The 27,909-nt window shown below is 63.8% G+C and overlaps 6 protein-coding genes across 7 annotated transcripts in view; 3 read left to right on the top strand and 3 right to left on the bottom strand.

The window, feature by feature from the left end:
* Positions 1-1,578, top strand: part of CHLRE_13g570600v5 (uncharacterized protein) — a 5,681-nt gene extending 4,103 nt beyond the window's left edge. The window contains exons 10-11 of the mRNA XM_043069366.1: positions 138-307; positions 536-1,578. Of these exons, the coding sequence (XP_042917341.1) occupies positions 138-307; positions 536-733 (368 nt within the window). The 3' untranslated portion in view covers positions 734-1,578. The remainder of the gene's footprint in view (positions 1-137; positions 308-535) is intronic.
* Positions 1,579-1,627: 49 nt separating this feature from the next.
* Positions 1,628-5,051, top strand: CHLRE_13g570550v5 (uncharacterized protein). The gene is made up of 9 exons (XM_043069365.1): positions 1,628-1,854; positions 1,920-2,180; positions 2,420-2,498; positions 2,804-2,901; positions 3,136-3,163; positions 3,384-3,473; positions 3,698-3,844; positions 4,273-4,446; positions 4,563-5,051. The coding sequence occupies exons 2-9, from the start codon at positions 1,930-1,932 to the stop codon at positions 4,686-4,688; spliced, it is 993 nt and encodes a 330-aa protein (XP_042917340.1). The 5' UTR covers positions 1,628-1,854; positions 1,920-1,929; the 3' UTR covers positions 4,689-5,051.
* Positions 5,052-5,097: 46 nt separating this feature from the next.
* CHLRE_13g570500v5 (uncharacterized protein) lies at positions 5,098-9,853 on the top strand. The gene is made up of 11 exons (XM_043069364.1): positions 5,098-5,594; positions 5,770-5,852; positions 6,092-6,172; positions 6,346-6,450; positions 6,662-6,723; positions 7,066-7,314; positions 7,606-7,741; positions 8,037-8,167; positions 8,378-8,477; positions 8,721-8,894; positions 9,084-9,853. The coding sequence occupies exons 1-11, from the start codon at positions 5,213-5,215 to the stop codon at positions 9,459-9,461; spliced, it is 1,881 nt and encodes a 626-aa protein (XP_042917339.1). The 5' UTR covers positions 5,098-5,212; the 3' UTR covers positions 9,462-9,853.
* Positions 9,854-9,905: 52 nt separating this feature from the next.
* On the bottom strand, positions 9,906-14,357 carry CHLRE_13g570450v5 (uncharacterized protein). The gene is made up of 6 exons (XM_043069363.1): positions 13,145-14,357; positions 12,740-12,839; positions 11,837-12,464; positions 11,165-11,690; positions 10,782-10,946; positions 9,906-10,570 (listed from the first exon to the last, which is right to left on the bottom strand). Exons 1-6 carry the CDS (start codon positions 14,138-14,140, stop codon positions 10,382-10,384), a joined length of 2,604 nt encoding a protein of 867 aa, XP_042917338.1. The 5' UTR covers positions 14,141-14,357; the 3' UTR covers positions 9,906-10,381.
* Positions 14,358-14,405: 48 nt separating this feature from the next.
* Positions 14,406-19,137, bottom strand: CHLRE_13g570400v5 (uncharacterized protein). Its single transcript, XM_043069362.1, has 9 exons — positions 18,867-19,137; positions 18,500-18,680; positions 18,031-18,202; positions 17,458-17,639; positions 17,079-17,202; positions 16,750-16,831; positions 16,315-16,455; positions 15,577-15,994; positions 14,406-15,271 (listed from the first exon to the last, which is right to left on the bottom strand). The coding sequence occupies exons 1-9, from the start codon at positions 18,867-18,869 to the stop codon at positions 14,982-14,984; spliced, it is 1,593 nt and encodes a 530-aa protein (XP_042917337.1). The 5' UTR covers positions 18,870-19,137; the 3' UTR covers positions 14,406-14,981.
* A 178-nt stretch (positions 19,138-19,315) lies between these two features.
* On the bottom strand, positions 19,316-27,866 carry CHLRE_13g570350v5 (uncharacterized protein). Of its 2 annotated transcripts, none has more exons than XM_043069360.1 (16): positions 27,608-27,866; positions 26,937-27,443; positions 26,558-26,724; positions 25,893-25,974; positions 25,428-25,553; positions 25,077-25,196; positions 24,780-24,871; positions 24,121-24,242; positions 23,574-23,698; positions 23,132-23,249; positions 22,713-22,825; positions 22,360-22,449; positions 21,933-22,040; positions 21,300-21,458; positions 20,937-21,074; positions 19,316-20,699 (listed from the first exon to the last, which is right to left on the bottom strand). In XM_043069360.1, exons 1-16 carry the CDS (start codon positions 27,743-27,745, stop codon positions 20,496-20,498), a joined length of 2,409 nt encoding a protein of 802 aa, XP_042917335.1. In that variant the 5' UTR covers positions 27,746-27,866; the 3' UTR covers positions 19,316-20,495. Both variants share the same exon structure in this region, with proteins under 2 accessions (XP_042917335.1, XP_042917336.1).
* Positions 27,867-27,909: the final 43 nt, after the last annotated feature.

Genomic DNA, 27,909 nt, shown 5'->3' with positions numbered 1-27,909 from the left:
AGGGGAGGGGAGGGGAGGGGAGGGGAGGGGAGGGGAGGGGAGGAGGCGGGAGGCGGGAAGAGGCGGAAGGAGGCAGGAAGACCCGGGACGCCCACCCTAACAGCCTCCTGTGTCCTGTGTCCCTCACATGACGCCAGGCATCTCCCTGACTCTGGACTACTTTATGATGCTCATCGCCATGACCTTCAACATCGGCTTCTTCTGCGCCGTCATCGGCGGCTACGTGCTGGGCTCGATGGTGTTTGGGCACGTGCTGGAAAACTACGGAGCCATCCTGCACCACGAGCGCCGCGTGGCGAACGCCAAGGTGATTGCGTGTGTGTATGCATGTGCGTGTGCGTGGATGTGGATGTGTCATTGTGGCAGTCGAAGGGGTTAACGCCGTGCCAGAGTGCCCAGGGGGCTTCAGATGCTTATCGGGGCGCGGGTTGTGATACGGCACCACGCGATGTCTGTTGCGCTCGTGCGCAGCACACTTCCACCTGTACCTTATCCGTTCTTGTTCCTGCATTCTTCTGTGTGTGTCCGCGGTCAGGCGCGCCGCGGTTCTGGCGATGCCCTCGGAGCCAACACTGCTGACCACAAGAAGGGCGCCAGCAGCAGCGCCGCCGCCGCCGCCAACGGCAGCAGCACGACGCGGCTAACGGCGTCGGACGAAGAGGAGGAGGAAGAGGAGGAGGCGTTCCGCGTTACGGTAGCGGATGCGGACTGCAACTGCGTACACAGCGCGTAAGCCGTGCCGTGCCGAGTCGTGCCATAGTAGCTGGGAAAGGGGGATTCAGCTAGACGCAGCATCTGTAGCAAAAAGCAGCCAGCAGCAGCAGCAGCATCATGATGGGGTTTCAACGGTTGGTGGCAAGCATGTTTGCATGTGGCTGCCGAGGTGACTGGCAAGATGGAAGAGGCCAGAGGCGGTTCACCGGCACGGCAGGGAGGGAGCTCTGGCGCACGGGCACATGATGGCTAAGCCATATGTTGTTGCGCCGCCCGTCGTTTTATGTTGTGCTGTGCATACTGTACACACACTGTGAATAAGGCATTAGTGTTTTACCTGCATGTCTTTGCACAATGTGCTGCGTGGCTTGGGTGTGGGCCTAAAACAATTGACGTCATTAGTACAATGGCTAGACGGAAATTGCCAATCGGGACACGCCCAGGGCGAAGAGCACAGCGTGCGGCAGCGGCCAGGTAGGGGGTGGGGGCATGTTAGTACTGCCAACTCGGATTTCGATCTCTGTGGCCCTGTGCGTTTGCCAACGGGGACTATGTCTCAGAGCTGTTGCTGTGTTTATTATGTCTGTGGGTGTGCTGCGAACGTCCACCAAACCCAATCAAGCTGTAGCGAGGGGGCCTCCGGGTCTTCCCTGCGGCACACAGAACCCAAGTACCAAGTAGGGTGTTGCGGCCCAGTGGTGTTGCTCCAGGATGATTGAGGAAGTGAGCCGAGTCGATCGGTGCTACTAAGTTTGCGATGGCCATGTGGTGTGCGGTTTGCGTGGGCGGGGGGAGGACGCATGACAGTGTCGGCGCGCGCGGGCTGGAGTAAGCGTGTCATGCCCTTGTGACACAAACCCAACATGACCATTCGCAGCCAGGTCGGCCACAGCTTCGTTTGCTTTAGATCAAATGAGTTTAGCCTCAGCGTACTTGGTCTGCGGGAACGGCTTGCAAACTGACAGTAACAGGGAACTTACAGCTGTGAAGACAGAACGTTGTTATCCACTGCTTTGCTGGTCGCATTACATTCGCATCAAGTATAGTTCTGATGTTACCACAGCACTTTTCCTTTAGAGCGTTCAAGGCATGGAATCCCAGCTCAGCCGGACGCGCGCAACGGAGCATTGTGGAGCGCAGGTAGTATTATTTCCTGTATAGTATGCAGAAATTGTAGTAATCGGCGCGTTCACTTGTGGGCGCAGGGCAACTAGCATGCACAGGGTAATCGCGCGCTCTGCGTCCACCTCCGCGGAGAGCACCACAACCCAGCCATGCTGCTCATCAGCTTCTCCGCATGTACATCAGGACTCTAGCCCGCTGAAGGGCAGGTTCGTTCTCCCAGCCGCGGAGTGGCAGCAGTTGCTGGCGTCCCACCCTGGCAAGAGCCCGGAGGAGGTATTGTTCTCGCTCATCACGCCCGCCTCAAAGCTCGCGCGGCCGCCCATTTCGGGGTATCACGTCGGGTGAGAGAATCATGCTGTACATGGCAACAGGTGTTGGCATGCACAGCTGGCATGGTGACACGCACAGCCGGCTAGGGTTGTGCCGGCGTGGCTCTCAGACCGGGGTGCCCAAGCGGGCTGGCGGGGTTTTCTGTTGTGAGGGTTAACCATGTATTTTCAGGATATATCGCCAGGCCGTCCACGTCCGCTCACTTATAACCTAGTGTGCTTTGCGTCCGCTGTCCTGGGCGCCGATGCAGGGCGGTGGCACTGGCCGGCTCAGGCAATGTGTATGTGGGAGTCAACATCGAGTTCCCCGGCACGGCGCTCAACAACTCGGTGAGAGCTCGTGGGGAGCCGGGCGCGGCTGTGTGCTTTCCAGCCGTGCACTTGACGAGCGCGGTGACCGTACACATGTGCGTCACGCACGCGCACATACACATACACATACACGCGCGCTTTCGTTTCACTGACACATACCATACCCCGGAACTCTCTGACGTTGCTAAGCAACCTGCACGACATCGTCCCGACTGCAGCACCCTCACCCGCACCACACAGCCACATGCCGCAAGCTGACCGGTCCCGCAACTCCGCTCCGCTGTTCAATCTATCGGAACTGTCCGCTGCCCGCACCACTTCAGATCCACGGCGAGCAGTACCTGCTGGTGAACTGCTTGCACGCCGGGGAGAGCTCCATTCGTGCCCTGGCGGTATCGGCGGCGCCGTGTGGGCACTGCAGGTGTGTGCGCGTGTGAAAAGGCGTGAGCGGGTTGGGGCCGGGGTTGATTGGGTGATGCAGTGCTTAGGTGCCTGGATGCTGTGTTTCGGCGACTGGAGACTATGAGGACGAGTCCAGGCAGCGGTGACAGCGAGGCGCAGACACTGCGGCGGTCGGTGGTCAAAGAGCTGTGGGAGTGTCAGTACCGTACTACTAAGGCCCCTCCACTCCTTACAACACTCGCGCTCGTTGCAGGCAGTTCTATAGCGAGATCAAGGACGCGGTGAGTTTGTGTTGAGCGTGAGGGCCAGGGGGGCAGGGGGGCACACAACGGAGTGGCTGTGAAGGGGCAGATGTGGGATACGGTAGCAGTAAGCAAGACGGTTCACAGACACGACGCAGTTTGTTCGTGCTGCTGTCTTATCGGTTGCCACGCTTTTCACCACTCCGCACGCCAATTGAGCACGACAATCTATAACGACCTGGGCAACGCACGTTGTCAGGACGACTTGGAATTCATCTTCGGGAAGGACGCCAGGCCCAAGTTTTTGAACGACCTGCTGCCAGAGCGGTTCGGGCCGGCGGACCTGCAGGTGGGTGGGTGGGTGGGTGTGAGTGTGTGTGACCCATTGTGGCGACGTGGCGGTGAGGATGGTGGTGGCGTGGGGCCAGCTACATGACCAGCTACCGTACCCGAAACGCTTTCAGAAAAGTGCTCTCCTGTGGAGGCTTCGAGGCCCCCCTTCGCTATGCCTCCCTCAGCCGCTCACCGTAGCGTCGCCCGGCGCCTGGCTTCCGCGCTCCCGCACCTGCGCAGGACGAGCCGTTTCCGCTGCTCCTGGAGCAGCAGAGCAACTCAGTGGCCTGGAGTCCGGAGGCGGAGGCGGCGATGGCGGAGGCGGGACGGCGGGGGGACAGCGCGTTCGCACAGGCGGCTGGGGAGGCGCTGGCGGAAGCGCAAAAGGTGGGGCTTGGGGGACCCGGTGGGACCGCAGGTGGGCCGCCGCTGGGGCCGGGGGGGGGGGGAGTATTTGCCCGAGCCTAAAGGGGGGGAGGAAGCCGTTCATGGGGGAACGGAGTGGTTAAATGTGCAAGGGGGCGCGGTGCGGCTAAGTCCAGTCCTATTTCATCAACTGTAGTAACAGCAACAGCAACAGCATGGGGCGGGGTGCTGATGTGCCAACCACTCACCCGCCCGCTGCTTCCACATCCTCTGCCACCACGCCCGCATGCCCGCTTTCCAGTGCTGCCCGCGCCCCATTGTCATTCCCTTGCTAAAACCTATGCCTCCCCCCCCCACACACACACGTACACACACACACACACACACACACACACACACACACACACACACACACACACACACACACACACACACACAACCGCACGCAGTGCTACGCCCCCTACACGCGCTGCCACTCGGGCGCTGCGATCATCACCACCTCCGGCGGCGTGCACTCGGGCGGCTACATCGAGAGCGCCGCCTACAACCCCTCGATGTCGCCCTTCCACGCGGCGGTGGTGGCGGCGGTGACGGCGGGCGGGCTACCAGACGGCTATGGGCAGGTATGTGTGTGTGTTTGGGGGGGGGGGGGGCTCTGCCTCTAAGCACACACATACAATCAGCCACACACACGCACGTCCTCACGACTCGCATACACACACACTATTCGTCCCCACAGATCCGGGAGGTGGTGCTGGCGGAGCGCCCGGACGCCCCGGTGCAGCACGCCGCCAACATCCGGCTGCTGCTGCAGGCGGTGGCGCCGGCGGCGCGGCTGACGGTGCTGCCCACGCGCAAGGCGTGAGAAGCAGGGGCACATGGTCGTGCGGGGCGCATGCGGGGCGGTATCTGGAGCGGTATCTGGAGAGGTATGGGGCCTGCGTAAGAGGGACTGCCAGGGGTGTGGCTGGAGAGGTCTCGGGGCCTGTGTAGATTAGGCAGGGGGGCCAAGGGACTGAGAGAGAGAAGCTGAGCGGTAGATTATGTGCGGTGGCTCGGGAGAGTGTGACGTTCAGTGTGCTGGCTTGCGAACTGGGATGTTGAATGGAGGGTGTGACCAGAGTGGGGCGTTGAGTGCGCCAGCTTGCGAACTGGGATGAAGGCGCACTGCGTGCCAGTTTTGCGACCGTCAGGGACCGACGAGTTCACACTTTAATCCTTACGAACATTGTATCTGTATACCTGTATGCCATGGGCTGCTCTGCTTCGACGTCGCGGCAGCAGGCGACCTCGAAGCCGGAAGTCATCAACAACAGCAGCGTCGCCACGCGTGCTGTCAGCAAGAAATACCTTCAGCAGTTCTTGACAGAACACCCAGATGCTGCCAACATGACCACAACAGTGGTAGTTGAGTCCATCATCCGTGCCGCGACCGCGCAGGCGCGCTGCTCGTTCGCACAGTTGGGCAACCAGCCGCCCGGATCTTTCGGACCTGCCACTCACTTCATCAGCCACGCCTGGGCGGGAAATTTCGGAGAGCTTGTCAGTGTCATCCTCGACATCCCAGAGACGGATGGCCCAGCTTTCTTCTGGCTTGACATCTTCGCTATATGCCAGCACACGAACGATGCTCAGGCGGAGGAGCTGGGGCAGCTAGCAGACGTGCTGATGCGCGCACGCAGCACCGTCGCCGTGCTGACGCCCTGGCAGGCGCCAGTGGCCGTTTCACGTGTGTGGTGCTTGTACGAATACATGGTCAGCTGTTCGTCGAGTAAGCGCAAATGCCTATAGACTCCTGCTTCAATGTTTGCCAGTTACGTGGTCATTGTCGATACTGGGAATTAGCGATGTACGGCAGGCCAGGGGTAGCTGCGGGGACACCCCGTGCCCCACGTGCCGTGCGCGTGCGGTGTTTAAGGCGGACAGCTGTGTCAAACCACCTGCAGAGGGGCCTGAATCGCTGTGCGTGCGGCTCAGCAAGGACCAGCAGCGCGACTTCATCGCGCACCTGGTGGCAAACTTTGAAGAGGTGCGAGGATGGCCCAGGAGCCTAGCTAGCTAGATACAATCGCGGTGGAGGTGAAACGTGCAGGAGAGCGTATGCACTTACCAGGGCGGCCGGGCGGCCGGGCGACAGGGTGGCAAGCAGAAGCCGGTAGCTAGCTGGCGAGGGGCTGCAAGCGAGGGACTGAGGGCATCCCCCAGTTTGGGCTGGTATTTACAACCCCTCCCCCTTATGGCCTCCGTATGGACGTGCCTGACCTGCAGGTTGAGAAGCTCATTTCAAAACTGGATGTGCGGAAGGCGGAAGCAACCAAGCCGGCGGATAAGGAGATGATCCAGCGCAAAGTGAATATGCTCAGGGGCGGGGACTCCTTCCTTCCGGAGCGAGGAAGACTCTTGCTCGTGGTCGCCCCTCCCCGACTCCAACTTGCCTGTAGCCGTATGCTACTTCGGCGCCCGTACTAACCCGACCAATGCGAACGTGCCGCCGGGCACTCCCTGCAAACAAAATGGCACAGGTGGAGGAGACGACGGGGTTCGTGCTGTTGAACGAGACGGTGCAGATGGCACTGCGGCGGTGGCTGCGCGAGAGCGCGGAGGAGGTGCTGGCGAGGATGCTGGAGGTGAGGGCGCGGGGCGCCTGGTGGCTGCTGCTGGTGCTACTGGTGCTCCTCCTGATGGGATCGCATAGTGCATGTGTGCTGGCATGTGAGGCGTTGTGCGTGCGATCGGGATCCGACATGACGCGACTCCAAGGCTGTGCCTGTCTGTGTAAGAGATCACAAGGGACAAAGCACGTGCCTGCGCGTCTGTGTGCATGTCTGGCGGGTGCAGGAGCGCGGCCCGGACGACGCCGACGTGCTCAAACTGCGCGACCGCCTCGGCATGCTGCTGAGGTGTGTGTGTGTGTGTGTGTGTGTGTGTGTGTGTGTGTGTGTGTGTGTGTGTGTGTGTGTGTGTGTGTGTGTGTGTGTGTGTGTGTGTGTGTGTGTGTGTGTGTGTGTGTGTGTGTGTGTGCTGTGCGTCAGGGGACGAAATGGACATGTGTTGACATTTGTTTGTGTGTGTCATAGGGACAACCGCTTTGTTTCTACCCCTGTGACCTGTCCTGCTCTGTGATGTGCAGCCGCACCTAGCCACACGCACAATCAACAACCGGCGCCACGCGTGCCCTCAATCCACATATCCCACACAATGACAGAGTACGTGTATGTACGGTGTCCGCGGTGACCCCACAGGGCTCAGGAGTCAGACCAAGGCGCAATGCAGCAGGCGCTCCAGCACTGCCAGGCTGTGTTGGAGGCGCGCCGGCGGCTGGATGCAGCCGCAGGCCTCACAAGCCCCGGCCCGGCGACTCTGACATCACTTCAGAGCGTGGGAATGGTGTTGCGAGCGCTGGGCCGGCCGGGCGAGTCGCTGGTGTTGCTGCGGGAGGCACTCGGCGGCATGGAGGCGGCGCATGGGCGAGCCAGCAAGGCGGCACTGAGGTGCGCAGGCGCATGGGCGGTGTTGAGAAAGAGCATGATCCATGAGGGAAAGGTTGAGGAAGGGCAAGAGGGAGAGCAAGAGGGACTTGGCGACGCCGTGGGATGTTGTGGGGAACAGCAGCAGTGCGAGCAGAGACTTGCACGCGCGGGCATATGACGCTCCCTGTCGTGCGGGCTTCCTTTTCGGCGGTTCCTTGATTGCGTGTGCATTCCCCGCTCGGTCAATCCTGCCCACCCGTCGCCACTTCAATTCACTCCCTTCCACTCCTCCCCGCAACTGCGACGGGGCAGGGCGCTCAACGACGTGGCTTACACACTCATGGCAACTGGCGCTCACGAGGAGGGAGAGGCGCTGTTGAAGGCCGGCATCAGCACCATTGAGGAACAGCTAGCGGCTAGCGGCGGCAATGACAGCAGCAGTCTGGCGGTAAGTAATTGCATGAATGGTGCAAAGCCTGTCAGCAATTTTATACATGCATGACCCCTGTGCCATCCGTACATCCATACCCTCGCCCCCGCCTCAGTTATTTCGGCCGCGCCAGTCTCACTGCTCCCTGAGTCGCCAACTTAGTCGCGCACACCGTCCGGCTTGTTTTCTTCCCTCGCCGTTTCAGGCACACACGCCTCTCCTTATGCTTACCCAATACACACCCACATGCAGTCTTCAGTGCATCCCGTACCGCTTTTTACACCATCTTTGCAACCCACATGCACGCGCGCAGGAGCTGCAGGACGTGCGTTGCTCGCTGCTGTCCAACCTGGGAAAGGCCCACACCATGCAGGGGCGGCCCCTGCAGGCGCTGGAGGTGTCGCAGCAGGCGTGCAGTCTCAAGACGGAGCGATACGGGGCGAAGTGAGCGAGCGGTGGCTGGGTCTGAGGCATGCGCATGGCATGAATGGCATGCGCGAGCAGACATGATAACCGAAAGCGCGCCAGACTATACCGGCCCGACCAGCCCGTACTAGGTCATTGCATGGCACCCGTGGCACCCGGGGTCGCCCCATGGCAGCTTCAGAGGGTACCGACGGATGTGGCTGCAACCACCGGTGCGCTCTCATGCAGGCACCCCTCCACCATCATGACGGCTGCCGACGTGGCAGTGGTGCTGCGGCTGTTGGGGCGACTGCCCGAGGCACTGGCCCTGCAGCGCCAGCAGCTTGAGGTAAGGGTGTGTGTGCAGGTGGATGGCGTGTGCCTCATGACATGTGAGCGATTGAGAGGGGATCATCTTTGCTTTGACGGGATGCGGTGCATGTGCTAATTGCCGCTCTGTGCGTGGCTGCATGACAGCACACCGTCAGACTACCCACCACCCAGGCCGCGCGCCTTACACGCCTCACACACCTTCACACCCTTCCTCGTCCTGCTGCCGCACGTGCGCCACCTGTGCATCTGTCGCCTGCAGCTGTGTGTGGAGGTGTTGGGCCGCCAGCACCGCCACACTGCCATGCTGCAGAACAACCTGGCGGTCATGCTGGCGGAGCACGCCGCCGCTGGGGCGGTAGAACCGGCGGCGGCGGCGGCGGCGGCGGGGCCAGGCCAGGCGCAAGTGGCAGAGTCGGAAGCACTGTTCAAAACGGTGAGTCACTGACTAGCATTCATCGCTCTAACCTTGCAGCTGCTTGCCAACATGATATCTAAGCTCTCCCGCCATGCTGCATCTGGTTACCGGTAGGTCCCATGTATCAGCCCATCCCCTGGGATTGGTGAACTGGTCAAGACACGCTCCCATACCATACCCACGAAACCCCTACCCCGCCCCATGCAGGCCCTCGAGGGATACCGCAAGTGCCGCAGCCCATCGCACTCCTCCACGCTCACCGTGCTCCACAACTGGAGCCTAGTGCGTTGGCGCCGTGGCGACCCCGCCGCCGCCCTGAGCCTGCTGCGCGACGAGCTGCTGCCGGCAGCGCCAGCCGCCGCAGCGGCGGCAGCAGTAGCAGCCCAAAGCCCGGCGGGGCAGGCAGCTGTAGCAGCTGGTGCTACTGCTGCTGGGGTTGAGCTGGAGCGTGCGGTGTCGCTGATGGCGGCCGGGAGTGCGGATGCTGATGCGTGGGTGGGTGGCCAGGCGGCGCTGGCGTATGCGGCGTTGGAGCGCCACCTCAGCGCAAACTCGGTAGCCAACATCATTGTGGTAAAGCCCTAAGCCCGTGAGCAGTGTTGAGCTTGGGAGGGTTGGTGGGGTCCAACGTGGCAGTGGGTGTGATGGAAACTGCGTATGATTGTTATGAAGTGAGGTCGGGGGCATCGTTGGAGTACATGCAGGACAGCACATCGTGGCATGGCATGTGTGTGAATGGGTGTTTGGCTGCGTGCGCATGTGTGTCATCGTGTCGTGTGCGGATGGATAGCGCCATAGCGGGCTCGCCCAAGGCTAGGTGTTCCCATATAGAGATCTCAAATACCGGACTACGGTACTGTGCAAGTGTACAGCAACACCAGAACCACGAACGGCGGGTCGGCGCCCCGGCGGGCAATGAGGCCATCAGTCATCGATGACCGGGACCTGCTGGCTGCTGCTTGTAATGACATTCACCGTAGTGTAGTGACTCTTGGTAATCCGCAGTGGCGACGATGCGGCGCGGCCTCCTACACGGCTTTCCTTATCCCATTCCTCACCTGACCCAGATTGGTCCTCCTGCAAGGTGTGTCAGAGCCCCAGCCCGCGGGTGTATTAAACCGTTCGGCGGTATGCCAGCCCGTGCCTGCGCGGCCTAGCGTGCCACCTCATCGCCCAGTGCTGCGGAGACACGTGCGGAGACACGTGCAGGCATACACTCGCGTACACCCTAGCATCCCTGAGCTCCTTTCATACCTTGCCCGCGCCACAACCACTGCGCCGTGATGGCATTGCGCGCCGGTGTCACACCTCTACACTGCACCACTGCGGATGGCGTGTCCCCACCTTCATCAGACCGCCCCCTTACTTGCGCCCCATTCAGCACGGCAACCCAAGATCCGGACACACAGCCACAGCGTATGTTTTCCCTTTTCAGCACAGCCACCGCTGCACCCAGCCGCACCCAGCACCAGCAGCCATACACCATGCGACCGCACACCGCCGTGCTACGGCTTGCCACCCAGCGCGAGGCCCAGCCCGCGCATCGCCGCCTCCGCCGCCACCTGCTGCGCCGCCACGCCCTGCAGCCAGGTCCTGGCCACCTCCTCCCCCTGCCTCTGTGCCTGCGCGGCGCGCCCCTTGGCCTCCTTCAACTCCTCCTTGAGCCTGGTGACCTCGGCCTTGTACTCCTTGTTCTGCAGGTGTGTGTGTGTGTGTGTGTGTGTGTGTGTGTGTGTGTGTGTGTGTGCTAGTCAATACGGTATGTGTCCCATCTCAGGGCACAAGAAAGGATGTTGGTGGTGTCCATCAAATTGCGATTGCCTTACCACCTTTCCACGCCCTCAACTCTCCAGCATCTTCCCCTCTTCTGCTACCACAGCCCCTTCACCGGCGCCCTCCGCTCACCGCCCTGTCCCTGTCCGTCAGCATTGCCGACGTTTTGACGTTGTCGGCCCTGGCTTTCTCCACCTCACTCCGCGCCGCCTCTAGCGCATCACGCAACTCGCGCGCCGCTGCCGTGTGCTTCTTTTCGACCTTATCTGCCGCCGCCCGCAGTGCGCGCATCTCCTCCTGGAGGGCGGGAGGGCGGTGTTCGACAAGGCATGAGCGAGGTGTGTGTGTGTGTGGATATGGGTTTGGGCGGCAGTGGGGCTGGGTGCAGCAGGCAGGCAGGCAAGTGGCAGGGAGTACGGTGTGGAGTACGGTGTGGTGGTCCAGGAGGACTGGTATCGGCCCTCTTCCCTTACACAGTAACCTTGACACACACCCACACCCACACACACGCGCACCATGCGCTCTTTGTCTCGCGCCTCCATCTCGGCCAGCCGCTGCTTGAGCTGCTCGTTCTCCGTCTTCAGCATCTTGGCTGCGCGTTCAGACGCCCCCGCAGCACAGCCGCCACCCGCCGCCCCCGCCGCGGCAGCAGCGGGAGCGGCGCCAGCAGCAGCCTCACGAGACCGCTTGCCGACTGCAGCTGCCGTCGCCGTTGCGGGCCCGGCGGGGTCGCCGTCGGCCGCGCCAGCGGCCGCGGCCGTGGCGTCTGGAGACGCAAGGGCTAAGAGCGCATTGCGGCCGCCGGCGGCAGCCACCCCAAAGCTCACGGAGGGGGGCAGGTGGCTCCGCCGAGTGCGCACGCCCGTGGTGGGTGCGGGCGCGGCCGCCGCGGGCAGGGCTGCCGGCTCGTCGGCGGCCTCCGCAGCCTCTACCGCTTCATCGTCGTCAGCATCGCCGTCGCCGGCTGTGCCCACGCCGACGCAAGCGGCCGCGACGTCTGCGGCTTCGTCGGGGTCCGCGCTGGCGCCGCGGCCTCGGCGCCTGCAGCGCATGGAGCCACACACACCCTCAACATGCAGGCATGCCAACAAGGACAACGCAGCAAAGCCGGTACCCACCACCCAGCACTACCAAGGCGGCACGCAGCCGTCGTCCACTGCGCCTACCCATAGCTGTGCCGAGCACACCTTGGGGGTGCCCGGGGCTTGGGGCCTCCAGCCGCAGCGCCGGCCGCCCGCTCACTTGGCTCCGCTGCCGCCGCCTTTGCGCGGCCGCTGTTGCCGCCGCCGCCGCCTCGCCCGCCCCTGCGCCCTGCTGCCGCCACCTTGGGGCCCTGGGGCTCTTGCTCCTCGACGGCAGCCTCTTCCGCTGCGGCATGCTCTCCTGATTCGGAGGGGCTCGCTGCCTCCGCTGCCGCCGCCTCGTTCGCCTCGCCTGCACCAGCAGCGACCTCGATTGCTGCGTCCTCCACGGCCTCCCGGCCCTTCGCCTCCTCCTCGGTAGCAGGGCTTGCCGCGCCGCGCCGCCGCCCTGCTGCCGCGCCCCTCCTGCCGCCGCTGCCCGCTGCGCCGGCCTGCGCCTTCGCGCCTGCAGCTGCAGCCGCTCCCTTCCCGGACCCGGCCGCCGCGCGCCGCCGAGTAGTCCTAGGCGCCTCGGCCTCCACCGCGGCGACCTCCGGCGACCCGGCATCCGCCTCGCCAGCCGTGGCGCGTGCAGCATTGGCTGTAGCAGGCATGGGCGCTGCATGCACTGTTGCCGCTACTGCGCCGCGCACCACCGGCACTGGCGCATCCTCCATCTCCGAATCGCTGAGCTCTGTACGGCGCGGCGCAGACGAAGACGGGGTAGTTGAAACCAATCTCGACAAGAGTTTGAGGTATACAACCCTGGGGTTAGTACAATGCCCCCCACCCAAACAGTTGCCACCTAACCTGCGGACGAGGCACCACCGGGCAACCCCATCCCTTGTCGGCATCCTCTCCTGCTCCCCTGTGGGCATCCTCCATGCCTTCCCAGCGTCCTCCGCACCCGCTTGGCAGCCTCCACGCAACCTTACCCCTTACCCAACGCCCTGCCCCTTGCGCACCCACCCTCCTTGAACACGGGTGGCTGGTAGTCGGGCAGTGGCGCGTCGTCATCTCCAACGCCACTGCCGCCGCCGTGCTCCCGCTCCAGCCGGTCTCCGTACGTCTGTGGACGGAGGGGGGGGGCGAGGGAAGCAGCAAGGGGCAATCAGCCCAACCAACAACCCCGTGATTACTGAGTGCAAAGTCACAGATCGCGTAGCAGCATGCGAGGGTGATCACGGAAAAGCATGAACGAGCCACACATAACGCCATTCCTCGCGTCCCGCCCCGCTTGACCCGCCACCCTGCCCCGCTCAGAACCACCACCACCACCACCACCACCACCACCACCACCACCACCACCACCACCACCACCACCACCACCACTACCACAGCCATCACAGCCGCCACCACCCGTCATCGTCTCACCCCGCCCCACTGCTGGTGCAGCTTCTCCTGCAGCGTGGGGCTCTTGAACCGCTTGTTCCGCGGCTTGAGGTCCGCCGGGTCAACCAGGCTCTCAGCCAGCACAGCCAAGCGCCGGTTGAACTCCCACGTCTCCTCGCCGTTCATGGGCTCTTGGCTGTTGCGCCGCGACCCAGGGCGGGAACCAGGCCGCGAGGCCGGGCGGGAGGCGGGGCGCGACGCGGCGCGTGAGGCGGGGCGGGAGGCGGCACGGGCGGCGGCAGCGCCGCCACCGCCGACTGCAGCGGGGGCTGGTGGCGCAGGAGGCCGGCGGCGGCCGGGCTCGGCTGGCCGCGGCTCCGGCTGCTGCTGCTTTGGCGCCGCCTTGGCGCCACGAGCGGCCGGTGCCGCTGCCTGCCCGGCGTCCTCATCTTCGCCGCCGTCTTCCTTTGCACCCTCGGCGGCAGGAGCAGTGGCTGGCGCTTCCCGCCGTTCGGTCCGGGCGCTGCGTCGCTGCTCCGGCTGTTGTTCCGGTAACTGCTCCTGCTGCCCCTTGGCTGCTGTGGCCTCAGCCTCCTCCTCCAGGGCACCCGCAGCCCGCTTACGGCCGGCAGCGCGGCCGGCGGGGGGCTGTGCCTCCCGTGCGGGCTTCGGCGCTGCGGCTGGCTTACGTGCGGGCGCGGTCTCTGTCTTCTGCGCTGGCTCCTCCTCCTGTAGATCCTTCGCCGCAGCTGCTGGAGGATCCAACGCTGGAGCAGGTGGCACGGGTGGGATTCTGGGCGCGGCGGCGACAGCTGCTGCCCGGGGCTTTGCTGCCGGCGGCTTGACCGCAGGCTCCTTGACATCAGGCCGCTTCGTCGCTAGCGCAGCTACTTGCAATGATACTGGCAACGGTGAGCTGTTCTCCTTGTTATGCGGACGAGGCGCTGGCGAGGGCGTCGGCTTTGGCAACGGGAAGTCGTCATCGAACCCGGTTGCTTTCGCTTGTGAATCTCCAGCCGCCTTGCCCGGTGCTTTCATTTTTGGGATTGCAATTGGCATACCGCCACCAAACTTGCCCTTCATCGTGTTGGTAGCGAGGGGCCCGGCCAGAGACAAGGGCCCCTTTGAGTTCTTCATGTCTTTGCCACTGATGTCAGGATTATTTATTATCAGGCCGCGAGCAGGTCATGCTATCGCTGTCGAGCATGTCGTTTCGGCAAGCGTCAGTGCGAGCTGTCAGCGCAAGCTGCTCGGTCAAGGTCGGTAGCTGGGAAGAACGGTTCTTGGATTTTGATCCACACAACTATGTCTTATTCATGTAGCACCACAACCTGAGTGCCTCCGGCAGTCCCGCAAACCGGTCAGCTTGGATCCAGCGCAGGCGGGGGCACGACCCCCCTGCCGCGATGTTTCAGGTCCTCTTGCCGCTACTTAAACTGTACAGCAATTACAATCAAGTGCAAGCAATTGTCACCGTCCCTCAAAGTGCAAAATCCCAGCTGAGTGTGTGTATGCCCTGAACACGATTCCGCGTACACCCGCGTGCACCTGTGGCGTGCACCTCAACCTCAGGCATGCAGGCTGCTGTACCCATGCCAGTGGAACTTGCAAATCCACCCCAGACAGCAGTAACATACTACCATGTACCAGTATGCCGCAACAACATGCGCCGCGGCATCCTCCTAAGACGCCCATAAGCGGACATACCGGTACATGCCTCTGACCCCCTCTCGCCCTCGCTTGGCCAATACCGTACTCAACAAACCCAACAAACCCTCACCTTCTCAGGCCACACCCGCTATGCTCCCCGCCGTTCTCTTGCTGTCAACCAACCCAACAACAGCGCTGCATACCGGACACACAACAACTCCACAACAACCTACCGGCAGCGCTCCACAATGCGGCGTGCCAGATCAGCCTTCTCAAAGCAATCGGAGCAGTCCACCCCCCGCTCCACCAGCAGCGCCTTCAGGGCCTTGGCGCGCATCTTCATCAGATCCTCGTAGCTTGACGTCACAGGCGCGAATCCGGATCCGGATCCAGACGACGTGGAGGAGGTGGAGGGGCCGGAGCGTGGCGGCGGAGGCGGAGGGGGAGGAGGCGGAGGAGGAGGCGGCGCGGAGGCTGAGCTGGAGCCGGAGGTGTAGTTGGACCAGTCACTGCTTGGCTCTGAGGATTGAGGCGGGGAGCAGGGGGCATTATCAGTCAACCACAGATCCGGGTGTTGCGGGAAACTGAGTATGAAAATGGAAAAAGAGGGTCAATGCGCCCCGAGCCCCACACGCATAGGGAGGTGGGGCATGACTCAGTACGGTGGGCGAAAGGCAGCGCGCAGGCAAGCCACGACCTGTGCCGTTTCACAGGCTGACAAGGCCCGGGGACCCACAGCCAGGACAGCGGCGTGCTGCCCGGGCGGGTGTCGGCTGTGGTCAGGGCTACGTCTCGACACGTGTGCGTTGTCGCAGGGTGCGTACCTGGCGCCTTGAAGCCGCCCGACCAGGAAGACGACCAGGTCTTGCGCGCGCCGCCGGTGGACGAAGAAGACGAAGAGGTGGGGGCGGAAGACGAAGCGCCAGAAGATGAAGCGCCGGGCGACGAAGCGCCAGAAGACGAAGCGGGCCCTGCGCCCCAGCTGCCCCAGCTTCCACCGGCGCCGGAGCCAAAGGCGCCAAAGCCGCCTGCGCCAAAGCCACCAGAGCCGAAAGCGCCCGATCCGAAGCCGCTGCTGCTGCTGTTGCTGCTGCCCACGTCTGTGTCACAGCAGCTGCTGCTGCCGGCGCTACTGCCGCTGACGCTGCCCGCCGCGCCCAGGGGCTCAAAACCCTTGAGGCTGTAGCTCAGGGGTGCCAGGCGCTCGGCGGCGGCGGCTGTCTGCTGCAGCCGGTCCATTGCCTGCATCAGGGATTGCGGTGCCGGGTACAAAGGAGGGGATGAGAAAGGGGAGAGACATTAGGTAGGCAAGCAGGCGCGAGATAGGGTAAGAGTGCTTGGCACCTACATCAAACCAACGTAGCAAACTTGTGCCCCCGCGCTGTTGTTATCTTCATATGCCCCAACCAACCAAGACTAATACAACCTTGCACCCAGGCACCAGCCACAGGCACCAGCCCGAGCAGATGGGACTGGAAGCGACATCCCACCCCAACCCACCAGCCCACCAACCCACCCCCACCACCACCCGTAACCGCCCACAAACCCCCCCCCCTCCCCACCTGCTGTCCGTCCACTTGCTCGCCGCGCGCCAGCGGCAGCGCCAGCTCCCGCGCCCAGGCCACCAGCGCTGCCTTGCTGACGCGGCGGACAAGGTCGTCGGGCGTGGGTCCGGATTTGGACAGCATAGAGAACAGGCCCACCTGTGCAGACGGCGGAGAGGGGGGAGGCGGAGGCGCGAGGGGTCAGGGCGCACATGCACACACACATACATATGTGCGGGCTTCCGTTTCATTTCACACCAACACACATGCATGCACAAACACATACTGTATGTATGCCGTCGCGTTGCTGCATCGCATGCCGTACACTGTCTTTGCGCTTTGTTTTCCTTGTGCTCTTTAACACACACGAACACACACACACACACACACACACACACACGCACGCACACACACACGCGCACACACGCACGCACGCACGGATGCTGCACGCACCTGCATGTCCAGGAACTGCAAGTGCCCCGCCCCCCGCAGCTCCACCAGCCAGCAGGGGCCGGGCGTGGCGCTGGCGAACCGCCTGCGGGCAGCGAGGGCAGGGAGGGCAGGGACAGGGCGGTGGTACACATCAAGCGCTCGGCTTTGCCCTGCAGATGCAGGCCGGCACTTTGCGCTATGCCCTCCACAACGTCGCTACACCGACGGATGCCCGGATGCACCCCGTACGACGCACAGGATACGAAACATACACAAAAGGCGCCTGCACACAGCTGCATTAGCCAAGCAAGGGTAGCGAAGTCGTGTGTGTGTCTGTCTCTCTCACTCACTTGTAGTTGCCGTCTGCGGGAATGACGTCGCCGTTGAGCGCCGCGCCCACCACCAGCGCCGGCAGCCGGCGGGGAGGGCCGCACGCCACACGCATAGCGGGCAGCGCGGAGGGGTAGTTGGGGCCTGCGCAGCAGCGCCATGCGTACTTCCGTGTTTGTCTTGCATTGGAAGGCGGCGAACGCGGTGATAGGAGGAAAGAGAAGCCATAAGCATACGACGGTACTCTCCATGCCTCGACAGTTGACCTTCGTGATTCGCTGTCCCGTCCCCTGACACCACCACCCCACGCCTCTCCCTCACCCATCCCCTCTCCCTCACCCATCCCCTCTCCCTCTTCCTGTCTCGCCTACCCCTCAGCGCCCCCCCCCCCGCACGCACCCATGGGCGTCATGCCGGTCACGTCCACCGGGTCCAGCAGCGCCATGCCGCGGACCCGCGGGTCACCCGCCGCCGCCAGCGCACTGAGCTTGCCGCCGCGGCTGTGGCCGGCCAGCAGCAGGCAGCCCGAGTCCACGTGGGGGGAGACCCGGGGGTCGCGAGTGGCCATGTCCAGAATGGAGCTGTGGGGTGGGGAGGGTGGGATGGGAGGGGAAAGCGTGTTGGGAAAGGGGTTCGGGACGCATTGGAAGAAACACACTCCAGCCTGTGAGCACACGCAGTGGCTCCACTCCTGAGCTCTCAGCCCATGATTCCACCCCAACCCCTCACCCCACAACACCGATCCCAAGTCCCCTCGAACCCCCAGCCCACCCACCCCCCGCCACGCTCTCCTCCTCGCTCTATTGCATTGGGTTTGGTTTAGTTTGGGCTGGTATCTACAACCACCCATCCCCCGCCGGCAGACTTGATATTTATTTACTCTGCCTTTCATGGACAGCTACCCCCCCCCCCCATCGACCATGTTCCCGACTACCCCAAGTTCCAAACAGCCGCACGCGCCCAGTCACCCACGTGATGGCAGAGACCATGGTGACGTCATCCGTGATCTCAGGCAGGTCGTACAACGCCACCGCGAAGCCCCATGCCGCCAGGTCACGTGCGTAGCTGTCGTACAGCTCGCTGCGCAGCAGGAAGCCGGCGGACAGCACCACCAGCGGCCAGCGCCGCGGCATGCCGGAGCCGTCTGTGATGGTGATGGTGGTGGTGGTGGTGGTGGTGGTGGTGGTGGTGGTGGTGGTGGTTGGGTGGGCGGTGCGGGGGTGTGAGGTTAAGAGGTGGGTGGTGAGGCACTGGGGGCGAGGGGAGGACCAGTTCCCGTCTTCATTCGCGTTTCCCTCAATGGCACACCGCATCTCTAGCACACAGTCGTCGACCCTCCCTCCTCGCGCAGCCTCGTGCCCCACTATCCCATCCACACAAGGCACAGCCCCCTGACCCATGCCCCACCTCTCCTCCCTCCCAACCCAATCCCCAGACCCACCCTCCGGCACAAACACGCGCACGGCGCAGTCCAGGGGCCCCGAGCTGCCCTGCCCAATCAGGAAGGACAGCTGGCCTGGCAGCTGCCGGCAGCTGTACGGCCCCGGCTCTAGGTAGGCAGCAGGGGAAGCCGGGTTGGAGTTGGAGGTGGTTGTGCTGCTGGTGGACGAGGCGGCACGGCCCTGCATGCGGCGGAGGTGGCAGTTCAGGCCGAGTTGTTTGGTAGAGGTAATGCAGATATTGGGGAGGTAAAGCATGGGCTGGGAGCGCGGTATGTGAAGCGGAGGCGGGGTTGCCAGCAGGGCTTGGTGGTGACCGTACACGCCACCGGCCTGGGGAGTTGAGGCTCGGCTAAACATGCTTCTCACCATTTCAGATAGCACACGTAGAGGCGCGCGCGCGGGCGCGAGCTGTTGGCGTCGAGGCTGCGGGCAGCGGGTAGCGATGCTCGCGCGTGACGATGCAGATGCCCGCAGAACACTCCCTCCTCCGCGCCCGATGCATACGAGCGAAACATGATGCGCTTGAAGGTTGCTGCCTGTGCACGGTGCCTGCTTTAGCTGCTTCATTCGTCCGCGCTCAAGGCAAGGATTGGAAAGTTCTGGGTTGTCACTTGAGGAAGTGGCCGGTGATGCTTGAGAAACCCTTTTGGTTATGCTAATATGACACAACGTAAAGAGTCACATAGCCGGCGCCGGGTTTGGAGCTCAACTTCCATCCGCACACACGCACGAGTGGCCTGCGCCTGTGCGCGTACCCCGGTCGTCCGCAGTCATCCCCAGTCGCCCAGGATTCGACCTGTTCTATTTCGTGCTTTCGCCCAAAGCATTTACAGCAAGTTTTTTGTTTTTTCCAGGGCCCGCTGCCCTTGAGCTCTCGCCCAACAGCAGCTGCTTGCGTGCCAGCCAGCCCTCATAGCATGCTACCAGCGCCACGCGCACATGCGCGGCGTGCCCGACGCTGCAGCCTTTGCGACCGGGGCTCTGCAGCCTCCCAACCATTCTAAGTCTCCCTGACAGCGCCCTCCAAAAAATACTTGATATCATACGCAAACACACGCGCTAGGCTTCTCTAGAGAGCTGCGGAATCCAAAGACAGGCAGTCCACGCAGAAACAAAGTCAAGCGAGAGCCACATTCGGGAACACGGCACGCCAAGTCATCAGTCAGCAAAGCAAACAACAACCAGGAGCATCAGCCTCGACTGGGGCAAGGCGGCATGGGGGCGGGGTGCGCCGCACGAGTGCGCGGCAGCTGCCGCTGACCGTGCCGCCCCACTTCCCCAGCTAGACAAATGCAGGGGACAAATGCTTCTACGAACAAAACCCAACCTCTACTTGGTGAACATAATACGGTCGACGACATTGCAGACACACACACGCACGCGCACCTCCGCTGTTTGTCTCTCGTAGGCCCAGAGCTTTCCTCACGGCTGCGACCGTGGCTGCACCATTCACAGTCGCAACACACGACACATGCCGTAGCTCTGCCAACCTACGCACGCCCTTCACCTCTCCCCTCGTGCTTCTCCATGCGCATCGCTTCGCACTCTCCTGATCCGTCCGTGACCGCTTCCTCCTTCGCATTGCGGCAATTTCCTTGACCGCGCCACACCGATATGAACCGTATGCACGTGTTGACTGCGCTGAGGTTGCCTTGCTTGTAGTTCGCTGGCAAGCCCACTTCGCCACACACATACACACAGTTTGCCCAAGCCGCTCGCTAGACTTGACCTCACTGCAGGCCGGTCACCACCCGCCTCCCCAAACAAACGGCAGTGCCAAACCTTGCCGACTCTTGTGTTCTCAGCTCTTGCTCTGTCTGTCGTAGTGATCCCTCAAAATGCCCACGCCCATGCTCCTCTCCACACTCCACCGCATTATCATTTCACGACAAATACACACTCTGGTACACAGGTACCCACACAGGCACCAACACACAGCCGCACTCTGCTCTCCTCCTCCCCTCCTCTCCTTTCCCTCTCCAGCTGCCGCCGCTCTTACGCCACCTGTCCGCTGAGCTGCAGCTCCTTCTTCTCCAGCTTCACCACCGTCAGCCAGTTCTTGAGCAGCATGAAGCCAAACAGCGCCGCACCCGCGAAGGAGGCGGTGGCGCCGGCCGTCAGCGCCGACACCGACAGCACGGTGCCGATGTTGACCAGCGTGGAGGCGGCCAGCGCGGCGGCAATCACACGCTGCCAGGCCTGTGTGCGAGCGGAGGGAAGAGGAAGAGAAGCGAGGGGAAGAGGAGGAGGAGTGTGTGTGTGTGTGTGTGTGTGTGGTTAGGATAGAGCGTGTAAGCGATAGATTTTGAGTGTGTATCAGAGCGTACATAGGAAGGAGCACAAGGGAAGGACTGCACAGCAAGAACCATGTACTGGATGCGACCCGCCCTACCACACCACACCCGCAACCGCAACCGCAAACTCCACCACCCACACCTGTACGCGCGTGAGGGCGCGCTCTGCCTCCAGCGCGCGCACACGCAGCTTGAGGTCGCCCCGCTCCAGCCGCTGCATGGTGAGCGCGATGTCCTCGATCTTGTTGGGGCCCACAAACAGGTTCTTCAGCGCGCGGTTCTGTGGGGGTTGGGTCGGGTGTGGGTGGGTTGAGATCAATAGGGGAGCGGAGGAATGGGCGGTGTGGGAGGGGTGGTGTACACGGGACGAGGCAGGGAGGGGCGGAGACAGCAAAGGGGGCGGGGAAGGGCGCTGGCGCACTGTTGGTCCGCACACACGCTCACACGAGCAGACTCCGGTGACACACACACACACACACACACACACACACACACACACACACACCTGCTGCTGCAGCCCCTTGGCGAACTCCTTTTGGAACTTGGCCCCCACGGGGTTGCCCTCCAGCAGCAGCTCGCGCGCGTAGGGCGCCGCGATCTCGCTGATGTCAAATCGCGGGTCCAGCGACTTGCCGATGCCGTCCAGCACAGTGAAGGAGCGGACCTGGCAGATGTGTTAAAGAGCACAAGGAAAACGTTGCGCAACGTTGGCAGATGTGTGTATGTGTGTGCATGGATGGGAATCAAGTGACATTACAACTTTGGGAAACGGTTACTACCCCGCACGGAAGCCCAGAGGGAGGCGCTGGGGCTCTACGCATGCCTTAGTGCCGATGACGGCGTTGTGGACGAACAGGCCGTGCGAGCGGCTTTGCAGGCGGGCATGCGAGGTGGAACGAACAAGCGGAGTGCGGCATGAGGCGGCTGACAACCCCGTCAGCCATGCTGGGGTCCAACGCCGCGACACGGCATGACGACACCAAAGTGGCCGCCGCCTGCTGCACCCCTGCCCTGCCCTGCCCTGCCCTGCCCTGCCCTGCCCTGCCCTGCCCTGCCCTGCCCTGCCCTGCCCTGCCCTGCCCTGCCCTGCCCTGCCCTGCCCTGCCCTGCCCTGCCCTGCCCTGCCCTGTGCGCTCACCACAAAGGTGAAGGTGGCGGGGAAGCGGAAGGGCTGGTCGTTGGCGGCGAGCAGCAGGTCCTCACCGATGGAGGACAGGATCTGTTTCCGGCGCTCCTTGGCCTCGTCCTGTGCGGGTGCGGGTGTTGAGGTGGGGCGGGGGCGCCGGGGGTGGATATAGGCGTGGTGGGTGATGGGTGATGGCGGTTTGATGCACGGGCGCGGCGTTGCACAGACAGCAGCGGGGGATGGACTGGTGACCAGTGGTGGCCCCCAAAGTGCGGCCCACCCCCCCGGCGCCTTCCCCACGGCTGCCCTTGCCCCCCCCTTTATTTTGGGAATGGAATGAAGTAACCCCCCTCAACCGTTTGTATGCTTACACACACACACACACACACACATGGACAGGCGCACACACATGGACAGGCGCACACACACGCACGCGCACCTTGGAGCGCTGCGGCTTGAAGGACTTGCTGTAGTCGTCGCCCTTAACCTCCCGCTCCGCCCGCTGAGTGGCCAGGCGGTCCTGGAAGCCCTGTGTGTGCCGGGGCAGCAGTCGCACATACGGGGAAGGGGGGAGAGCGTTGGGCGACAGGTGTTGTACACACAAAGATGCATTCCTGGTAGCCGAGCGCGTTGTGTGAGGCACATGCTGACGCCGCCTCGCCAACATGACATGGCCGCAACTCACCAAGGCTTAGTTTGGTTCCTTTTGGGTTTGGTTTCCAGCCCCCTCCCCCTCCCCCTCTGCCCCCTGTGTTTTGAGCAGCCTAACTCCCCTTCCGACCCCTCCCCCACCTTGAGGAAGAACTCGGCGGTGCGGCGCACGGCGGTCTTGTCGCCGCTGGGCACGTACACGCCCATGGCCGTCAGCGCCTCCAGGCAGCGGTCGGGGTCGCGGTTGTACACACCTGGGGGCAGAGGGCGAGGTGATAGCAGGAGAGAGGGCGTAGGCGTGAAAGAAGCCAAAAGTGCTTGTGCGCGTGTGGAAAGTCGCAAAATGTTCCCCAAACACCCACTCTACCTTGCCAGTTGCTCCCCCCTACCCCTCCGTCGCCCTCTCCCCTCCGCCGCTCTCTCACAACTCCCGCCCCTCCCCATCCCGCGCCTCCCCTCCGTCCTCATCCCTCCCCTCCCCATCCCGCCCCTGCCCTCCTTCCCCATCCCCATCCCGCCCTCCCCCTCCCTCTCCTCCCCTCCTTCGCCCTCTGGCTCACCGTAGAACAGCTCCAGCAGCCCTCCCTTGACCTCGGGCGCCAGCGAGCCCATCATGCCGAAGTCGTAGTAGATGAGGCGGCCGCCGCCCTCCGCGTCCACAGCCACGTTACCGGGGTGCTGCAGGGTTGGGGGTGGCGGCGGTGGTGGTGATTGCGGTGGCAGTCAGACAAAGAGGCCGGTGGTGATGCGGCTGGCAGGCGAGGTACTTTTTTGGGTTTCCCCCGATCCGCCTCGACACCCTCTCCCTAACCCTCTTCCTCTCCCTAATCCTCTTCCTCTCCCTGACCCTCTTCCTCAACTCCTCCCTTCCGCCTCACCCTCTCCGTCTCCGTCTCCCTTTCCCTTTCCCTTTCCCTCCCTCTCCCCCTGGGTCCGGTTACGTTTGGGCTGGTACCTACAACCCCTCCCCCTCTCCCTCTCCCTCCCCCCTCAAGCACTCACGGGGTCGGCGTGGAAGAAGCCGTGCCGCAGGATCTGCTGCAGGTACGACTCCACACTCAGCCGCGCCAGCTTCTGGCGGTCCAGACCCAGGGCGTCGATCTTGGCGGCGTCGTTGATCTTGACGCCTGTGAGTGGTGATAGAATGGAGGGGTGAGGGTGGTGACGCGAGGAAGCCGACAAGTCCTTCTTTTCCGCCTCCCCTTCTCCTCCTTCTTCCGCGCCCTCCTCCCGCTCATCCTCCCTTCCCCCTTCCCTTCCCTTCCCTTCTCGCCACCTCCTCCTCCCTCCCCTCCTCGCCTCCTCCCCAAGCCCCCGGCTCCTCCTCCCCCTCCTCCTCCTCGTCTTCCCCCTCCTCCCGCCTCCTCCTCCTCCCCTTCCCCCGCCTCCTCCTCCTCCCCCTCCCCCGCCTCCTCCTCCTCCTGCCCCTCCCCCGCCTCCTCCTCCTCCTCCTCCTCCTCCTCCTCCTCCTCCCCCTCCTCCTCGTCCTCCCTCCCCTCCTTCCTCCCCCTCCTCCTCCCCCTCCTCCTCCCCGCCTCCACCCCCTCACCCGGGCAGTACTCGAGCACCAGCACCTCGCTGCCGCTGTACTCCCAGTACACGGCCGGCACCTTGACCCAGTCCTGGCCGGCAAAGTTCTCACGGAAGCGGTCCGCGTTCTTGCCCTCCAGCCTGGCGAGTGTGGGCGGGCGCGTGAAGGAGCGGGTTTGTTAAAAATCAAGGAAAACACGGAGTTTGTGTGTGTATGTGTGTGGAACGGGCGTCATAAGTTGGCGGGTCAAAACAGACGCCAGTGTCAAGAGAGAGACAGACATGTCACACGGGGTGCCCCAGCCCCAGCGGCTGATGGTGGCCACCCGGTGCGCACCCCCCCCCCGCTCTGTGCGGCGGCTGCCCTCACTCCGTGCTCCATGAACGGCTGCCCCCGGGCCTCGCTTTGTCCTGGAAAGCCCCACCCCTTGAGGCCCCCCGGGCAACGAACGGGCGACGCAGCAGCCACGGCGCCCCATCGCTCGGCTGCTACCCAAGGCTGCACCTTCAGTCCAACTGCCCTCTCCTGCTCTGTCTCCTCCTCGGCCCCCTCTTCCTTTGTCTTCCCTCCTCCGCCTCCTCCCCCTCACCTCCTCCCCATCCTCCCCCTCCTCTCTCCCCCTCCCTCTCCTCCCCTCCGCCTCCCCCTCCCCCCTCCGCCTTCCCCTTCCCCCCTACCTGTAGTCAATCTCCTGGTACAGGATGCGGCTGCACTCGTCGTAGATGGCCACCCAGTCGCGAGCCGCGCCGTCCGTCTTGGGGTCCACTTTCTGTGAAGTTGCATTGAAGTTGCATTTGCGTCGGTCGTTATTGTTACAAGTCGCGACCCACTGCTACTTCCTACCCTGCCCGCAGTGACGCCCATGTACCACATACCCCCCCCGTACAGAACTACTCAACCTTTCTACCGACTCCCCACCCCCTAGGGTGCACCCCCGCCCCCTCCGCCCGCCCCCCCGCCCGCCACCGCCGCACCTGCAGCCACACCGCCAGGGCGCGGATGTTCTTGAGGTCGATGTCGAATAGGTCCTTCAGCCCGGGCCGCTGCACCTTGACCACCACGCGCTGGCCGCCGCGCAGCTTGGCAAGGTGGACCTGCAGGCGGCGGCGGCGGGAGGAGGAGGCAGCGGCGGCGGCAGCAGCAGCGGTTGGGGTTCCGGCTGGTTCGGTGTAATCACCCTGTGTGCCCCTCCCATTACGAGCCGAGCCCCCCTCAACCCACCCCCGTCCCTCTTCGACGAAAGCCCTCTGGCTTCTTCGCCAACCCGGCAACCCCACACGCGCACCCAGCCTCCTCCTCCTCCTCCTCCTCCTCCTCCTGCTCACCTGGCCCAGCGAGGCGGCCGCGATGGGCTCGCTCTCAAACTCGTCAAACACCTCCTCCACCTTCTTGCCCAGGCTGGCCTCCAGTTTGGCACGGGCAGCCTCCCGGTCAAACGGCGGCACGTTGTCCTGGCGAGGGGGAGAGTTGACGGGGAAGGGTGGGGAAAGGCTGGGAAGTGGGTGTGCGCGTCAAAGCACCAGCCCCACGCGCCGTTAGCGCACACGGTCCAGGCCAGAGCCCCGATTTGCTTTCCAGAACGCAGCGCCCTCCGCCCGCCCCATTCCTGCGCCGTGCCGTGCCGTGCAGCGCACCCAACCCCTCCACCTCCTTAAGTAGTCGTGCCCTGAGGGCCCCTCCCCCTTCCGCCTTCGCTCCCGTCGTTCAAGGGCGGCTACCTCCCTTCCCCTCCATCTGCGCCCCCTTTCCCCGCTCCCTGCTCCCCCCCTTCCGCCTCCGCCTCCAGCTACCTGCAGCTTCTCCAGCTCCTTGACAAACTCAGGCGACAGCACATCCACACGCGTGGAGAACTGCTGGCCGATCTTGATGAAGCTGCGAAAGCGGGAATGTAAGAAAGAGGTTATAACCCAGCGTCACGAGGCCGTGGCGCTCGCCAACGGTCTGCTTCCAAAGCCCACTAGCCATCCCCCAGAACCAATTTGTTCAGGCATGTGCCACCGGGTGGCCTTGTTCTCACGCCCTGGCGAGTCCAGGTCCCAGCTTGAGCCCTGCAGGCCCCGCGCAAAGTGCACCTCCGAAGCGCTGCTCCGTGCATCACCCTCGCGCCGTGCTGACCCTGTGACCCCACAGTGTGGGACCGAGTCGAGACGCCCAGGCTCTTGCGCGCTGCCCTTGCTTTGCTCCTCCCAGCAGCAGCAGCCCATGCAGCCTCGCACGCTACCCTGGGCTTGGATCTGGCTACCCGCGCCCGCCTGCACCCCGCCATCCCACACGCCACCCCACCATCTCCCCATCCCACCACCCAGCTCCCCCCCCAGCTCCCCTCCCTCCCTGCAACCCCCCACCCCAGCTCCCCACAACCCCCACCCACCCCAGCCACCCCCACCCACCCCAGCACTCCCCCCCACCCCAGCACCCCCACCCCACCCACGCCAGCCCCCCCCCGCACACTCACGTGGGCCCCAGCTTGACCAGCCCCTCACGCAGCCACACCGCCAGCTCCTTCTTGCGCGCCGACACCGCCTCCGGCGTCATGCCCGCCTTGCCGTAGCTCCACTTCTGGCCCAGCAGCGCGTAGCGCCACGCGAACTGGAAGGCGAAGCTCCAGATCTCGTACGTGCGCTGTGAGGGAGGGGCGGAGGCGGAGGAGCAGGGTTCTTGGGAGGAGCAGGAGGGGCGCGAGTTGGGAGGTCCGATTAATGCGGGCTTATGCAAGCCCCCACACCTTGGTTACGTACATGGCTCGCCTCTACCAAATCCTGGCCATACACCCACACCCAGCCCGATTTCCCGCCGTCCCTGCGGGCAGCAGGCACAAGGCAGCGCACACGCACCTGGAATGTGGAGTAGGTCTTGAACTGGCTCCAGCGGCCGCCGGGGTTGGCGTACGGCGTGCCAGCCGCGCTGGTCGGCTTCTTCGCCGCACCCGTCGCCGCCACCGTCTCAATCTGGCCGGCCGCCTGGGCGTCCATGGCGTTGTCCAGAGACTGGGTGCTCAGCGCCGAGCCGGCCGCCCGAGCCGCCGAGCCGTTGACGGTGGCGGCAGGCCTGGGCGGCGCCACCGCGGCCGGCGCCTCCGCGGCCGCGGCGGGCGCGGCCGGCACGGCCACCGGCTTGCTGGGGAGCACGGGCGGCGGGCTGGGCAGCTTGGCGCCGTTGCCGTTACCGTTACCATTGCTGGCGGCGTGAGCGGCGCCGTTGCCGTTGCCGTTGGTGCGGGCGTCGTAGACGACGGTGCCGTTCCTGAGGTGCGCGTTGGGGACGACGGTGGAGTCCACGTCCACCGAAGACTTGCCGTTGGCGTCCTTCTGCTTGGCCTCCACCAGGTCGGTGGCAGCAGCCTGTCGCAGTCGCGTTTCGAGTTGACCGTGACATCGTCAGACAGTAGTTAGCGTTTGCTCGCTGTGTCCATGTAACCCTGGTGTCTCTTCCTGATGGGAGCTTGCCAGCGAACCCAGGGCGAAGCAAGACCGCACCGCGCTCAATTCGCTATGTGGACACCTACCTCACGCACCACCACCAAGTTGCGGGCGCGCAGGCCGTTCATCTGGCCTGGAACGATGCGCCGAAGCGCAGGGGCGTTGCCAAGACCCCGCGCGGGGCCGGCCACTCGGCCCATACGGTGCTGCATGGCGGGTAGCATCTTACAATGCCTGGCCTAAGAACAGCGCCGGCCTTCTGGCAGCAATGCCGGACCAAGTTTAAGGACTGTTCCTGAGCTCGCAGACACAATACGTAGCAGCCCACTTGTTTCACTTTGAAACTGCTAGTAAATGTGCTACTTCAAGCTGCTGCTCAGGCAGTTTG

The sequence above is a fragment of the Chlamydomonas reinhardtii genome, chromosome 13, assembly GCF_000002595.2.
Source record: "Chlamydomonas reinhardtii strain CC-503 cw92 mt+ chromosome 13, whole genome shotgun sequence".
Taxonomy (NCBI): Eukaryota; Viridiplantae; Chlorophyta; class Chlorophyceae; order Chlamydomonadales; family Chlamydomonadaceae; genus Chlamydomonas; species Chlamydomonas reinhardtii.
Note: the sequence above shows the minus strand (reverse complement) of the source record. Positions and strands in the feature narration are given on the sequence as shown.